General features: G+C 36.4%; 1 protein-coding gene across 2 annotated transcripts in view; it reads right to left on the bottom strand.

Moving 5' to 3' along the window:
- The window catches only part of atrnl1b (attractin-like 1b), a 109,052-nt gene that overhangs the window by 57,301 nt on the left and 39,436 nt on the right, over positions 1–12,315 (bottom strand). For both annotated transcript variants that reach the window (XM_048171138.1, XM_048171139.1), the window contains exons 18-20: positions 11,706–11,924; positions 10,116–10,253; positions 8,148–8,241 (exon numbers count right to left, since the gene is read on the bottom strand). In XM_048171138.1, the coding sequence (XP_048027095.1) occupies positions 8,148–8,241; positions 10,116–10,253; positions 11,706–11,924 (451 nt within the window). The remainder of the gene's footprint in view (positions 1–8,147; positions 8,242–10,115; positions 10,254–11,705; positions 11,925–12,315) is intronic.

The following is a 12,315-nucleotide window of genomic DNA, read 5'->3' as shown; positions in this document are numbered from 1 at the left end:
CAAGCGCTTTTATCCAAAGCGACTTGCATCACATTCAAGGAGCACATTAATATTTTAGAACTGCTAAAATGCAAATTAAACATTAAAAACAAATAAATGAACTGTGAAACAAGAAAACAAAGTTACACAATTAAAACCCTGAAAGAAATAATAAGAATCAGGATGTTCTGTTATTTAGATTTTTTTTAGATTTATCTTTAGATTACTAAGACTAGAGTACTAAGACAGACTAGACAATCTACTGCATAAGCGATTTTGTAAATATGTTCTTTTGCATATCCTGATTAACTGTGATGTTGAAGTCAACATGAAATGTAAATTCTCCCTATCCATTTCCTAAATTAACATTAAAATGTTTTGAACTTGTAATGTTTAATCAAAACGCCATAACTGGACCTTCCAGTGAAAACCTCAGATTTCTCCTTTGACGCATACAGGACTTCTCCAATAATTTAGCCCGCTTAAACCCCGACCCTGCAAGCTAACTTTCATCTGCTTAAATTTGAGTACAACGCTCACATCTCAAAAGCCAACCAATGCATAGAGCCAATCCCTGCCCAACATTTTTTTCTTTTTCAATAATCTGTTACACTCAGAAGTACATCAAATATCTAAAAGAAAACATTTGTTGCTACTTCCGTTGCATTTGCGACTTTAATTGGAATCATTTGAGTTTCTCATTATATATGAAAAAACAAACATACAGCTGTTTTTATACATCAAACCCATGAAATTGCAGTAAAATTAAGTTTCCTAATCTAGTGGTCAAATAAACTTGACATTGTATATTACGAATATTGTTGGCTCCTTGATAAATTGTTTTTGTTCCTCCTTTGAAAGTGACTTTGGATAAAAACATCTGCTAAATGCCTAACTGTAAACTGGTAGAGTACCTTTTGCAGTTTTACCATATTTGCATATTGCTACCATTCAAACATTCTAATAGGGGTGTAGCGGTGCATAGAAGTGACGGTTCGGTATGCACCTCGGTTTTGGGGTCACGGTTTGGTGATTTCAGTACAATAGGAAAAATGGTCACACTTTAGTTTAGAGTCCAATTCTCACTATTAACTAACTATTAACTTCTGTTTCAATAAACCCCTAATTACTGCGTATTAATAGTTAGTAAGGTAGTTGTTAAGTTTAGGTATTGGGTAGGATTAAGGGATGTAGAATAATGTCATGCAGAATAAAGCATTAATAAACATTATATTAAGAAAAAAAAAAAAAGGTATTTGGTCACAATCAGCTACAAAACTGAAAATCATCTTGTGTTATAAAAGTACAAAATAAAGAATAAAGAAAACTAAAATTTGTGTATTAGGAGTGTTACAATTTGCTCCACTTAAACTATATTTAAACATTCAAAGCTTAAGCCCAATCCTCATATACTTAATTTTCCGCGTTCCATTTCGCGCATAGTTGAGTGCGGAAGTCTTTCAAATTATTCTTTGTCCAGAAGTGCAGAAAGACACATTTGATGCGTGCACACTACTTATTGGGCTTTGTTTTCAATTGCTAAAGTTCTTAGGTTTTCCTGTTGTGGAGGTTAGCGAACAGCGTTGCATTACTGCGTGTGCCCCCTTCTGGATTGGAGTGTGGATCGCCTGTGACTGACTATATTCGTCGTCTAACTGCATGAACCGAACCGTGATGTGACCGTACTGTTACACCCCTACATTCTAACCATTTTAACAACAGTCTTGTCGACCTCTAAATGGAAAAATAGTGTTAAATTTGTGTGGTGCCTGCGGTATCTTTGTCCCTTTTCATACTAAGTCAGATTATGTAATTCCACTCTGTTGTTGGGGTCCTTTATTTCCTCAGCTTCATTAGAGAGCGCCAGGAGACAGCCCAAAGCTTCCTCTACCTCGATCTCAAACTCGCTAAACAATTAACACAGCGCTGTCGGCCCAGCTCAGCACCAGCCTAAGCAGATTACACATCTTGTTGCTCTTCTGAGCCAGGAACTGACGGTCCAATTAGAGTCTGCATTCATTTGAGAGCACAACTCTCTCTCTCTCCTCACAACAATTTCGCCACTTAGTTTGTACAGAGGGAATTCACTTTCAATTCACACCATTGTCCTGTAAAAGTATCTGAAGTGCCAATGTGATTAATCATTAAAGCCACTCTTAAGGAGTAAATGCAGTGATGTAATAGTTAATGCAAAATGCCGGGCTCTGGACTAGTTACTTTGGAGCTAATCTAATGCAATGCTCCCAGTTCACATGAATTTCGGCCATAAAAATACTTTATATAAGTGTAATGCATGTAATGCATTATGTAATGCAAATGCATTACAACTGTAAGGTCCAGCTGAATATGGCTTTGGAGTATGTACTGAATGTGATGCGATAAAATATGTGCGAAATCGTGGCAAAAAATTACTTTCTATTAAGTTGTCCACACAAGTTATATGCAAAAACAAACAGTCCAATTCACGATTAACTCTTAGACATGAAAGCTCATTTTTGCCATTTAAGAAAAACGAAAAAAGAAAAAAAACACGTGTTTTGGTAAATAAATTTTTTGTCAATGACTTTTTATCTCAAATATGACTTAATATCTCATTGTTTTGACATTTTACCTCAATTATTATATAGAGTCATAAATGTAACAAAAAAGTCACATTTGTTAATATTTATTAATATTTATTAATATATATGTTAATTTTTATTTTTATTTCTATCTCATATTTTCATAATTTCAAATTGTCATAATTGACCTTTTCTCCCAATTTCAACTTTGCCTTTTTCTCTCATAATTAGTATGCCAACATTTTGACTTAGTATGCCATAATTATGACCTTTTTTTATGCCATAATTATGATTTTACCTGAGCATGATATTATCAATCAAATAGTATAAGGAAATCTGGATCAATTACCTAGCCATTTGTGGTAATGCTGAAAATACAATGCACACCCTACTATTGTGGTCATTAATTTCTGAACATTGATATTGGGCCTGAAATACAGCTTCCAGCTTTATCATACGGAGCCGAAGCATTCATATTTTTGCTGAGAGTTGGTAATAAATACGAGAGGACAAGGTAGAGTACACTTTTACCACGGTACAGAGGACACGGGACAAACTGCACCACAGGCATTTTAAAACTTCTGCATATCAGTCCCCTAGCCTTTAATCTGGATGACATTTTAGAAATGACTATTCTTCTCTCTTACCCATACACTGCAAATCAGAAGAGGTTTCCAACGCTCATGCCCACATACACGCAATGTACTCCGTGAGGGCGATGAAACATAATGCACTCTTACTCTCAGTATCTTAATTTAATCTCCAGTGAGAGCACACATACATGACGTGCATGCTTTAATGCACTCTCTCTCTGTAGTGCCATAATTTGATCCCCATTTGGGTCGCACCTGAATTGCCGCAACACACACAAAACACTCCATGACACTCCATCATGATAATGATGGACTCTACAGTAATCAAGCATGCTTTTGCTTCAAATTGTATCAATTTTCTTTCTTTAATCATGTGTATCTTTTCAAATATCTCGTTGAGCTGTCCTCTGATCGAGAAGGAAAGTGACGCATTCTCGTCGCTCTGAAGTCCCACTCAGGATTGTGAAAGGAAACTTTGAATTGCTCTTTCACAATGTCAGCTCACTAAAGTGGGGCCAGCAAGCGATCACTGCAGCACATCAGGTCTTTAATCAACCATTTTGAGCACGATAGTATTTGTGCGTGACAAAAATGGTCTCGGCGCTTCATTATGGACCTCGTTATGTAGGACGGGTAATGGCATCTGTCGGCTCTGAGTAATGAAGGAGAGAGAACGAAGTGAGAAGGAGAGGAATAAACAGGAAGCGGTAACGGCCGTCTCAAATGCTGCCCGTGCACTCATTTGTCCTTGTGATGAAGACACGCTCGAATACATCACCAATGGACCTGGCTTGGCCTGATTGGGTTACACACAATTAAAAACAAGCATCTACCGGTATGCACACAAACGCTGAAAACAAAAGGGTGTGTGAGAGATACCAGACACAGAAGAAAGCCAAGTTAAAAGATGTTCTCACTACAGCTTTTGATGCAGAGCAAGGTCCATTTGATGTCAGTGTTAAAGGGTTAGTTCACCCAAAAATGAAAATTCTGTCATTTATTACTTACCCTCATGCCGTTCCACACCCATAAGACCTTGGTTAATCTTCGGAACGCAAATTAAGATATTTCTGTTGAAATCTGATGATTCAGTGAGGCCTCCATAGCCAGCAATGACATTTCCTCTCTCAAGATCCATAAAGGTACTAAAAACATATTTAAATCAGTTCTTGTGAGTACAGTGGTTCAATATTAATATTATAAAGTGACGAGAATATTTTTGGTGCGCCAAAAAAACAAAATAACGTCTTATTTAGTGATGGCCGATTTCAAAACACTGCTTCAGGAAGATTCGGAGCATAATGAATCAGCGTATCGAATCATGATTGGGATAGCATGTCAAATGGCCAAACTGCTGAAATCACGTGACTTTGGCACTCCGAATGGCTGATTCGACATGCTGATTCATTATGCTCCGAAGCTTCCTGAAGCAGTGTTTTGAAATCGGCCATCACTAAATAAGTCGTTATTTTGTTTTGTTTTTGGCGCACCAAAAATATTCTCGTCACTTTATAATATTAATATTGAACCACTGTACTCACAAGAACTGATTTAAATATGTTTTTAGTACCTTTATGGATCTTGAGAGAGGAAATGTCATTGCTGGCTATGGAGGCCTCACTGAGTCATCAGATTTCAACAGAAATATCTTAATTTGCGTTCCGAAGATTAACCAAGGTCTTATGGGTGTGGAACGGCATGAGGGTAAGTAATAAATGACAGAATTTTCATTTTTGGGTGAACTAACCCTTTAAGACTTGTATGGCTTAATATAATGTAAATGGTGTCTCTTACTGAAATATGTAGTAGAAAACCCAAGAAAGATTTACGTTATTTAAAAAATCCATGACATATTTTGACCGATTTGGACAATGGGTGGCACCATTTTGGTTAGGTGCACAGTGCATTCTATGTCGATGACGTCAAATGGTTGCACTCACTGAGACAATGACACTGTCATATTGCTATTTTTACCACAACACAACTCGGAATTTAATATGATTCCACATTGTGCAGCTTTTAGTTGTAATTTTCAGTCGATGAGCCACAAGAGAAGCGATGTAAGCGATAAGAGGAGAAAAGAATGGGAAGTTGTGAAGAATGTGGATGAATAAAACTTCCTAACTGCATCTTTGTTCTCTTCACTTTAGCCCTGGGTAGGGCTGCACCAGCCGTTCGTAAGCTCTTTCTTAAGTTGGAACATAAAGTCCACACTAGTGGACTACTAGCTAGTTTGTAACTAACTCTGTACTTTATTCGGTTGCACCATTTGTTCTTAAGGCAGAACGTAGCTAGTAGCTCGTAAGTTCTCCGTAAAGTAATGCGTAGTCGCATAATATGACGTTTACCCTCAGCGATCCTTCAAATACGTGAGTTGTTGTTGAAATGTCATGAATTTTAGTTTATCCTTCATTCTGACTGATTTTGCCTCACGTAGTTAACAGTTAAAAATAAGTTTCCATTAAATACAATAGCTTACTTAATCATGAATATGTTTTTATAAGTAGGCTAAATAAATAAAAAATTTGGAAACTGTATTTGAAACTAAATTAATAAGGATCAATAAATAAATACTGATACAAAAAAAAAAAAAAACATAAGAAGAGACATTTATTGATTATGACTGATTTTATTTGACATGCACAACACGGAGTGATAGGACCGATGCACACAACGGCGCGCTATTTAACGAGTTCGTGTTGAAGAGTGGCTAAGTAATCTTTTCACATAATGTTCTCTCTCTTAAAATGTAAGCGAGTGTAAAATATGTCAGCAGCATATCATATATGTCTAAAGAATGAAGTCTGTCAGGTAAAACAAGAGCTTATTGATGCAGGTCAGTCAGTCTGCTATTTCATTCCAACCGTTACTCCTGATAGGAGGCTTCTGTAAATATTTTGTGTATACGTAGTGTTACGCTTCAACTAAATTTAATGGTGCAACACAAACATATTTAGTAGTGCGTAAGTTGTAACTTAGTGCCCATTTACGTCAAAACTAGGCTACGTTGTAACTTATTCACAGCTGGTGCAACAGGCCCCTGATGACTTTGAGGCTTTTTTCAATTCACTAAAACGAACCAACTCATGAGAGTCACATGTTCAGGAAACAGACTACACAGGTCAAACTCTATGTTTCTGATTCACCAAAAAAGAACCAACTCATGAGTCACTTGTTTGGGAATCGGATCACATTATGTTTTTGATTCACTAAAAAGATCTAACTCAGAGTCTCTTGTTCAAGAATTGGACTACACCTGGGTTTTTCCTGAGTCAAAAATGGTTTTCGGTGGTGGCGGACGAACCCAGTCATTCACACACACAGAACAAAGTACCCTACCCCATGTGAACAGCAAGCCCAGTACTGACAATAAATCCAAAAGAAAGTTTATAATATTAACTATTTTATATCCTATTATTCATGAAACAAGAAAAAAGTATCAGGACTAAAACAAACATAAAACAAAGTGCTATTATGAATTACTGGTTCAGAGCACCAAAATCACATGATTTCAGTAAATTAGGTTTCGTTACGTCGTGTTTTGAAACTTCAATGGTTCACGTGACTATGGCAGTTTGATACGCACTCCGAACCACTGACTCGAAACAAAAGATTTGTAAAGCTTCAAAGCTTCATGAAACAGTGTTTTGAAATCGCCCATCAATAGACATAGTTGAATAAAGTCGCTATTTTGTTTACAAAAGGTATTACAAAAAGTATTCTTGTCGCTATAATATTAAGGTTGAACCACTGTAGTCACATGAACTGTTTTAAATATGTTTTTAGTAGCTTTCTGGGCATTGAAAAAGGGAGTGTTATTGCTGGCGATGCAGGCCTCACTGAGCCATCGAATTTTATCAAAAATCTCAATTTGTGTTCTGAAGATGAATGAAGGTCTTACGGGTGTGGAACAACATTAGGGTGAGTAATAAATTACATAATTTTCATTTTTGGGTGAACTAACCCTTTAAAATAACAAACTCATAAGAGTCACTTTTTTTGGAAATGGACTTTACAGAAATAATTAAAAATAACCAGTTCATCTTTCTTGTACAGTGCACAAAGAAGTGTACCTTGCAAGAAAAAAAAATAAAAATAGAACCGAATCTCATTCAGTTACGGTATTAACAATGGAACCAAAAAAAAAAAAAAAAAAATGTAATGAACAATGCTTTCCATGATGCCTTCTCCTCCTGGGTCATTACCATACTACGGTGTACAGCTGTCGCTGTTTAAGACAAAAATGTGCTGTGCTGCCAAATAGCACAACGTGAAAAGAGACTTGCAGGCACAAAAACTCAGTTTCCTGTTTCCTGCGATAAAACGCTGTTAAAAGATCAAGTGAGACCTGCCATGAGCTGCACACCTCTTCATATCCCAGAGTTACACGTCAGCCTAGAACAAAGCATTTGCTCCTAAAAGAGCACAACAAAGGCACTAACATCCTCTGCTCTATAGCCCTGAATGCAACACAGCAGCCCAGATTTCAAGCTGCTCACCAGCTTCTGTTTTCATAACTGAAGCATTTGTGTGGGAAATTCAGTTCGCACCCACGTCTCCTAAATAAGCATGACTGGGTCAACCCACTCTTTAGAATTTTTGCATGTACATACAACAATGCAGTGAGTGAAGCACTTGAGTTTCATTATTCTCAAAGATGAACGGACTCTCTAATAGTCACAAACAGACGCCAGCACACTCCCACACCTCACTTCCACCTCCATTAGTGCTATTAAAGTGTGTGCACACAAGCAGACAAAATGTGCTGCGTTTGCAGGTCAGCTTTAGCCAAAATTGTGAGGACACAGTCAAGCTGGCTGGATGGATGGATGGATGGATGGATGACTGGATGGATGGCTGGATGGATGGATGGATGGATGGGTGGAGAATAATGGAACAACTAAGCCTCAAATATTTCAATTATAACAAAAATAATTATAATATTACTATTTATTACATAATTGATTTCAAATAAATGACTTGACATGCCCTAATTTAGAGAAGATGTACTTACAGCTGGCACTGGTCACCTTTGATACCCTTGGTGGTACAAAAGCATTTTCCCGTCAGCACCTGGCACACGTTGGCATGGCCATTACATTTGCAGGCTAGAAGAGAAAAAGTGAGAGGGAACCAGACAAAAATGGAAAGATGAGAAATATATAGAGGAAGATAAAGATTAACAGAAGGGGGAAAGAAAGATAGAAAGAGAAACAGTATGTAAGAACAGAAACAGAGAAAAACAAAGATCTTATGAAGACAGCATATTAGAAATTTAATAAAAAAAAAAAAAAAACTGCATATGCTGCAATTTAAGGAAAAAAAGTTTGATCTCAATACAGAATGAGCTTTTTTCATCTAATACATTACTACTCTAAATGCCATTCTAGCGTGAATTATTACTGCTCCAATAGAGAAATTCTAGGGACACTTCTATGACTAAATCGATTCAAATTCAAATCAGTCTTTTCAGTCATAGGTATATTTGGACCTAAACTTGAGGTCAAAGAAGTTGAAAAACACAGTGAGATCTGCTCATAGGTGGTCTCTCTCTGCTCTCAGAGAAGTGAGTTTGGCTACATTACATGAAATGAGAACATTAGGTTACAGTCTCCAAGCAACATCAGTGATGGAAATCAAAATAATAAATTATGAACCTTAAATCACAGAAGTCAACAAACAAAATGGAAAATTCTTTTAATTCTATGTGCACTAGAAAAAAAAACGGAAACTAAAACATCTGAATTTAGCACCATATTAAAATAATAATATTAATAAAAATATGTTTAAATAACAGATTTATACTTTTAATTACATTTTATAAATGTATTTACAAAAAACAATAAAAAAATAATAATACCATTAAATATTATTACAATTTAATATCACTGTTTTCTAATTTTATATATTTTAAAGTGTAGTCAGCAGCCATTACGCCAGTCTTTAGTGTCACATGATCTTTCAGAAACCGTTCTAATATGCTGATTTGGTGCTCATATAACATTTTCTGCTTTTGTGGAAACTGAATTAAAAAAATAAAATAAAATTCAGGATTCTTTGATGAATAGTTCAAAAGAACAGCATTTATCTTTCAGTGCCACAGCCACATCTGTACAGTGCCACATGTGTACTGAAATTAATTTTCATCTTTTTTTTGAACAGTGGACTACTATAATTATTTCTAAAATAAGCTTTAATTCTACACACGCTGTTCATGCTGTGCTTACATCACTGCAAATCATTGGGCTCTAACAGGCTTTTGTCTGCCAAACTAAATATACATGACAGCACGTATAGGGCCAATTCTATGCCGTCTCTAAATCCCAGCATCCTGTAGGTCGTATTTCAAAGGTTTATGCTGATGTGTGTAAGAACGCCTTTTGAAAGTTGGTCGGCTTTTAAGAAGGAATATGAATATCATATTTCTCAAGAATATGGGAAATATGATAGTGTCTAGTGTTTGCAGGGTGCAGTTTCAGAACTGACGTGCCATCAAGTATTAAAGTAAAGGAGGCCTTGGGCAAAATTTCACAAAAACAACGAGGAAAACAACAAATCCATTTTACAAAATCATACAAAAAATGCTGTAAATAAAACATAAAAACATGGTTTATGGTCTCTAAAGAGTCTCTAAAGACAACAATTTTAGAATTTTTAAACTAGCACATGTTTTGTGATCACTAGCTCTTAATGTTAAACTCCTAGTGGGGGTGTTGGCTCATACTGTGAGCATAATGGTCTCTGACAGCATATCCTGTTTCACCTAGGAGCAGTGGGCAATGCTGTAAACCGACATCTCCAGGGCAAAAGAGAAAAAAAAACATTGTGACCATGTGTCTATGTGGTGATCTTACCTCTCACCTCTGGCAGTGCAACCACCTCTATGACCTCAACACTCATTTCACAGTGAGCTCTTTTCTCTATTACCACACAAAATGGAGTATCAAAATGCCCTGTTAGTAGCAGGTGCAAATATTCTCACCTTGGCACTTTCCGCCATTGGTTGGGTCTCCGTGGTAACCGGGCAAGCACGTTTCGCAGTGAAGACCGGTGGTGAGGTTACGGCACTGCTCGCACAGGCTGCCATTCACACATGTGCTGTGACCATTACACTGGCATGCTGGAAGATAAAAGTTGGTTGTTTAGGAAAAACTCAAGAGTTTGGATTTTTTTACAATAGTTATTTTGTAGTACTGATGTCAGAGATGACTCTCAGTGTATTATATGAAATAAAGAATCAAAAACGCAAGAGTATTCCAATTCTTTATGCCAAGGACCCCCTAAATAAATGTTTCCCAAGTGAAGGACCCCTTTCCTAAAATATGAAGGTGAGTGATAAGATTGATAGTGTAAAGACATTTTTTTATTATTGTCAATGTACTAAAGCAATTTGAAGAAAAAAATATTAAAATAAATAAACAAGGTAGATTTAGGTTGATAAGATTTTAAAATATTTTTTAAAGAGTAAAAGAGTAAAAAGAATAATTATATTTGGTGCTCATGTAACTTTTTTTAATCAATGTTGAAATCAGTTTAACTTTAACTTGAAATCAGTTTAACCGTGATTAACTATGAAGAATAGAAAGTAAAAAAAAAAAACAGTACTTATTTAAAATAGAAGTTTATTTGTATAAAGGAAAAGTCTTTACTGTCTCTTTCGATTTAATGATTCCTTGCTGAATAAAAATGTTAATTTCTTTAAAAATTCTTACAGACTGCTGAATGGTAGTGTATACCACAAAATATGTACATTTATTTGTTAGTTTTTTTTCATACTGTTAAAAAAAACAGGGCTGACATCTTGATCTCACAATTTAGAAAACAGAATAAAAGTTTCTTTTTGTGTGCTTTGCTAGTATTTCTCCTCGAATGCGCGAGCCTCATCACTTATAATTTACTATGGATGTCATGCGTTTTGGTGATTACCAAAACATAGGTCCTTTTCATTAATAAACCAGCACTAAAATCTGATTTATTAAATGTTGTCTGACAAAATCACCATACACATATACTTGCAGTATTTTACTATGACAGTAAAATGATCACTCTTAGAAGCAAAGTAGGCCTATCTAATTTGTTCTCTACAAACAGTAAAAAAAAAAAAAAAAAAAAAAAAAAAAAAAAAGTCGCTAAATGGCAACACTGATGCAGCCTTCTGTCTACAGTTCCCAGCCCGCCGCTGTCTAAACCGGCGTTATGGCAATTTCGCACCGGCCGGAGGCAATACCAAACTGGTTCCGTGTGCGTATCACACCAATGTACATATTTTGCAACAGCAAATATTAATTATAGGCTTTATTCAAAATAAACTGGTAGTTTTTTTTTCAAAACTATCTAAAAAATGTAATGCCTGTATAAATGAAATTTATGCTTTTCAATGCCATCAAGGCCTTTTATATATATCAATATATATATATATATATATATATATATATATATAGAGTCAAGTTTTTCAGAGATCACCTAGCACCTCTTGTGCCTTCTGGGGGTCCCTGGGCCGCAGTTTGAAACCCCTTGTGGAACATTTGCTCTTTAAAGGTCAAGTGTGAATGTGAATGTTTGAGTTTCTCACCAGGGCACTGGATGAAGGCCCATTCAAAGCCACGCTCTTTTGGACAGAGCCCCGTCTCCAGGACCATGTCTTGGCTATGTCTGGAGGGGCTCTTCATGGGTCCGCGATACGAACCCTCCATGCACTGCCCTCGGCCGGTGTTACTGGGGTCTCCACACCAGCCGCAGTCAGGCTGCTCTAAACACTGACCGCATGTACGCAAACCAGAGCAGTTCTGAGCTGAAATGACAGAGAACAGAGAGAGATGAGAGGCCAAAGAAAAAAACAAAAACAGTAGATTCTGAGAAATAAAAAATGAGAAACAGCAAAGACATGTTTAAAATGAAACTTTTTAAGATCTCACAGGGCATATCATTCAACTGACTGAGTAATATGCTCTCAAATACCACCAGAAAGTTCACTCTCCCAAAAGAGCACATCAGAGCCATATGCGTCAGCCTCTTTCGGTTTGATCCACCTCCCTGGCAGCCAAATCACATCTCTTAGGATCTCAGACCACACAACAACAAGCATTACACACAAAGTGTGTCCAGGGTCAACACGATGGCAGCAATAATGGTGAAACAGCACAATGTTAGTCATTATGCTGGCAGGAGTTCATGGATTCTCA

This window comes from Megalobrama amblycephala, linkage group LG20, assembly GCF_018812025.1.
Source record: "Megalobrama amblycephala isolate DHTTF-2021 linkage group LG20, ASM1881202v1, whole genome shotgun sequence".
Lineage (NCBI taxonomy): Eukaryota > Metazoa > Chordata > Actinopteri > Cypriniformes > Xenocyprididae > Megalobrama > Megalobrama amblycephala.
Note: the sequence above shows the minus strand (reverse complement) of the source record. Positions and strands in the feature narration are given on the sequence as shown.